Raw genomic sequence first — 4661 nt, forward strand, 5'->3', positions numbered from 1 at the left:
TGGATAGTTAATCGATCAATTTTTTACTTTTCTTCACGAAAACCATTTATGAGCGTTTTAGGTTTTTGGCTGAGCGTTTTAGTATTTTTGCCATTGAGTGTTTTTGTTTTTTTTTTTGTCTTTGAGCGTGTCGCGTACCTATCGTACGTTAAGCAATTATTGTACAGTTCCTTCACCCTGTATATATGTACTTATTTTTTAGATTTTATCAATAATTAAAGGGGAAACAGTGAGGCACACAATGGAGACAGATTGATTTCTTGTGACTTTGGTTTTTCTTGAAAGTTCCCACTCAGAAACAATAACTAACCATACAAGCATAATTAATTATAAACTGTTAGAATATTGATTGACAATTAAGGAATTCTAGGTGGCAAAGGTAACTTTCAGCCTCCATCCCCTTATATACAACACCTTTCTTCTTCATTATTGTTATTATTATAAACTCACTAGTAGAAAAGCTTTCACTTGGACCTTGTAGTTATATCACCACCCTTTACACCTTTCTTGTTTCCTAAATACATAATCTTTATGATCAATAGAGCCTAGCCTCTACATGCTTTAATTAACCTTGAAGTTTGATTATTAGTTCAAGTCAAGAGATGGGGTTGAGAGATATTGGAGCCACACTCCCACCGGGATTTCGGTTTTACCCTAGTGATGAAGAATTGGTTTGCCACTATCTTTATAAGAAGATAGCTAATGAAGATGTTCTTAAAGGCACTTTAATGGAAATTGATCTTCATACTTGTGAGCCATGGCAGCTTCCTGGTGAGTTTAATAATTAGGGGGTGTTTATAGATTGGTTATAAATTATAATAATTGCATGTTCATATACATATACATATATCATGCATACAATAGATAAACAATTTCCAAGGGTGTCCCATATAGTTTATCCAATTCCTTATTTGATTATTTGTCTATAAATTTTATTTTACAAGACAATAAGTAATAAATTTTAATATAGCAACTTTATTTGAATATGTGACTTCTATTTCTTTAATGATCAAGGAATTAGGGAAAGAAATGCATGCTTTGTGTTGTATAATTGCGTACCTGGATGTTAAATTCAATCAATGATGCAAACCTGTAATCTTGATTTCAATCTTGGTTTCTTGAACAATTACCTGGATTAATCTCTTAATCGTGAATCACTTTCAGATAAACTTATTTGCGGGTTACACGCAATGATTTATCGGATAAGACAGAGACTTTTCTGTAGATGGTTTTGGATTTTGATGATTCTATGTGATGACACCTAACTCGTTTAATCTCTAACGTTATTTTCTCGATCAACAAGTTAATCCAGTAACACTAAAATAACCAACACTTTGTTTAAAGCTGATATTATACAAAAACAAACACCGGTTTAATCCGGTACGTAATATGCATATTAGTCAGGTTTTGAAACACATAATTAGCACTCCACACACAAACAACTTGATTTAAAGCTGATATTCAATTCATAATTCACGACAAAGTTCTGTTGTTTGAGAGATTTGAACCCAAGACTTGCCAACCCGATTTTCATTATTCATGGTAGATTGATATTTTTAAAAACTTTTTTGTATTAATATTTTTCTCAATATATATATGCATAATGGTAGGAAAAATAGACTCTTGAGTCATGTTTACTAAGAAAGAGATCTAAACAATACATATTTAAGGTTAGGCTTTTGTCAAGTAGAATTTCTCTTAGATATTATATATAAAAGAATATATATGTATGTGTATGTATGTGGATACATATATATAGGTGCTACATGATTATTATTTATATGAAAGTGGAATTTTGAAATCCTAATATGGCATAGCTTCAATTATATGTGTTTAAATAGTCATAATTAATTTGTAAAGAACACTTGCTTTAAATTCTTGACAAACTCCAAAAGCACCTTTTGGATATGAAATCAAAAAAAACTTTTTTATTCCCACCCTGACCATACCCTATATATATTTTTTAGGATATGACTACAGATTTGAATGCACTAATGTATCATCAATCATGTATGATCGTATGTACATATATATGCATCTTCCAAATCAATAAAGTTGATAATATATTCATTGTTATCAATCCTATATCCTTAACAGTTAAAAAGACAATTCTGTATCATTTAAAAAACAATAATGGGATAAGATGTTCTTTTGCTTTCTCCAATAGGTTCCTTAGAAAATAAGCAATATATATAATCATCGTGTCACCCGGACCGAAAAGGAGCAACAATTAGCCTCGTCGCGTGACCATATATTTAAACTTAGACGCGTCGAAAAATAAGAATAATATGACTCAATGTATACATGTGATGCATGTAAGTTGGTGAATGAAAACACATATATTTCTGTCACATACACATCAATGGTACTACTAATAGGGACATATTCCAAAATTGACAATGTACCAACAATCTGGGTCATATTCTTTACCCTTTCATTTGAATCCTATCCAAGAAACATTACACACTTGAAAGTTGAAACACTTGCATTCACTCTCCATCTCAATCTCTTTTTCTTTAAACATTATGTCATATTGAAGCAATTAATTAATTAGTAACCTTTAAGCTATTCTTCTTAAATAACTTATTTATGGTGCATAATCATATTACTAACTATTTTTTTAACCTTTTGTTTTTTATGGTAACTGAAGAGACCGCAAAACTCAACTCAAGTGAGTGGTATTTCTTCAGCTTTCGTGATCGCAAGTACGCAACAGGGTACCGAACTAACAGGGCCACAACATCCGGATACTGGAAGGCTACCGGAAAAGATAGGACAATTGTTGATCCAAGAACCGGTGCCACCATTGGGATGAGGAAGACTTTAGTGTTTTACATGAACCGCGCACCTAATGGGATTAAAACTGGTTGGATCATGCATGAATTTCGCCTAGAAAACCCTAATCTTCCTCCCAAGGTAAGAATTAGTTAAAGTTATCACTTTTTTTTAGTGTTTGGCATAAAAAGCTATATAATATATTAATATGCATCAATTTAGTTAACTTTCTCTTGTGTTTGGTGAATCTATCTACAATAGGAAGATTGGGTTCTATGTAGAGTCTTTTACAAAGCAAAAGGAGACAATAGCAACCAACAATGTCCACAAGACTTGTATCATAACACAAGTCATATTACCACTACACCAAATCTTGTTGATCCACCTTGTATCCACCATCACCACCCATTGATCACCACAAACACCACCGCCACCGCTCTCACTCAAAGCCAGCCGCTAAACTTCTTTGGCATGTCACAACCACATTGCAATCACCCGAACATTCTACCAATACCTCCCAATTCCATGATTGAATCAACAAATCAAATGATCATAAGCTCAAATAATAAGTGTGAAGAACAACAATATGGTTTCTTTTACGATATGGGGTTTGAAGATCATAATCTACAAGACATGGAGTACGCTGATGATGATAATGACAACGGAGTTGTGTTCTACCACTAGTCATTAGTAATGTGAACTCTTAAGTGTTTTAGGTGTAGCAAATTTAAGGTATGAACATATATTATATTCTTTGCTTGATTCTTGATTGTTTTTCGTGTTTGTGTTCGATTTGAACGAAGTGATTGATTTGTTGTGGATTAAGAGATTGAATATATGTACAAGCATAGGATTATCTGTGTTTGTAAATGTTACTCTTTTAATTAATTTTAAGTTTTAACGCCATATTATTATTATTATTATTATTTAGTTTCGTGTTCATAATGCAAATATACGTAAGCAACAAAAGCTTATCCAATGTGCAAAATATGGATCATTTTTGTTCCTTTTTTTCCTTACTAAACTACAATGATAGCGTTTCATATTTGTTTTAATCTCTAAAATAAGAAAAATACAAAAATAAACTTGATCAAACCCAATCTTGATACTGTACCGCCTAATTTGTTTTCGTTTTCGCCGTGTAAGCAACAACATATGATGAATATGATGTGATTTGGATTTCTGCAAATTTTCAAGTTTTTTTATTGTGGTAGCCTTGTTACAATTTAGTCATTATGTGATGAAATAACTTATGTAATTGGGAGTAATTTGGCTAATGATTTGATTTTGTGAAGCAAAAACAATTGGAGTTTTAAAAGGTCAAGAAGAAATAATAGGGCTAAAACTTTCAAGGGTTACTTCAATCATTCCAAAAGATTAGCATAAAAAATTAATTTCGTTCATGATATATACATGACTGAAAATAACATTAAAACATAAAAGGTATGAACAACAATATGATCATAAGCTCAAATAATAAGTGTGAAGAACAACAATATGGTTTCTTTTACGATATGGGGTTTGAAGATCATAATCTACAAGATATGGAGTACGCTGATGATGATAATGACAACGGAGTTGTGTTCTACCACTAGTCATTAGTAATGTGAACTCTTAAGTGTTTTAGGTGTAGCAAATTTAAGGTATGAACATATATTATAGTCTTTGCTTGATTCTTGATTGTTTTTCGTGTTTGTGTTCGATTTGAACGAAGTGATTGATTTGTTGTGGATTAAGAGATTGAATATATGTACAAGCATAGGATTATCTGTGTTTGTAAATGTTACTCTTTTAATTAATTTTAAGTTTTAACGCCATATTATTATTATTATTATTTAGTTTCGTGTTCATAATGCAAATATACGTAAGCAACAAAAGCTTATCCA

General features: G+C 31.5%; 1 protein-coding gene across 1 annotated transcript; it reads left to right on the top strand.

Moving 5' to 3' along the window:
• Positions 1 to 202: 202 nt before the first annotated feature.
• LOC143596454 (NAC domain-containing protein 21/22-like) lies at positions 203 to 3615 on the top strand. The gene is made up of 3 exons (XM_077075228.1): positions 203 to 771; positions 2651 to 2916; positions 3037 to 3615. The coding sequence occupies exons 1-3, from the start codon at positions 603 to 605 to the stop codon at positions 3457 to 3459; spliced, it is 858 nt and encodes a 285-aa protein (XP_076931343.1). The 5' UTR covers positions 203 to 602; the 3' UTR covers positions 3460 to 3615.
• The last annotated feature ends 1046 nt before the right edge of the window (positions 3616 to 4661 follow it).

This window comes from Bidens hawaiensis, unplaced genomic scaffold (assembly GCF_021521415.1).
Source record: "Bidens hawaiensis isolate Kalapana, Puna unplaced genomic scaffold, B.hawaiensis_p1.1 tig00046474_1, whole genome shotgun sequence".
Taxonomy (NCBI): domain Eukaryota; kingdom Viridiplantae; phylum Streptophyta; class Magnoliopsida; order Asterales; family Asteraceae; genus Bidens; species Bidens hawaiensis.

Excerpts from the sequence above, each read along its gene's own strand:
- LOC143596454 (XM_077075228.1), top strand. The coding sequence starts at position 603 with ATGGGGTTGAGAGATATTGGAGCCACACTCCCACCGGGATTTCGGTTT. Across the intron at positions 772-2,650 it reads TGAGCCATGGCAGCTTCCTG|AGACCGCAAAACTCAACTCA; the intron begins GTGAGTTTAATA and ends TGGTAACTGAAG. Across the intron at positions 2,917-3,036 it reads ACCCTAATCTTCCTCCCAAG|GAAGATTGGGTTCTATGTAG; the intron begins GTAAGAATTAGT and ends TATCTACAATAG.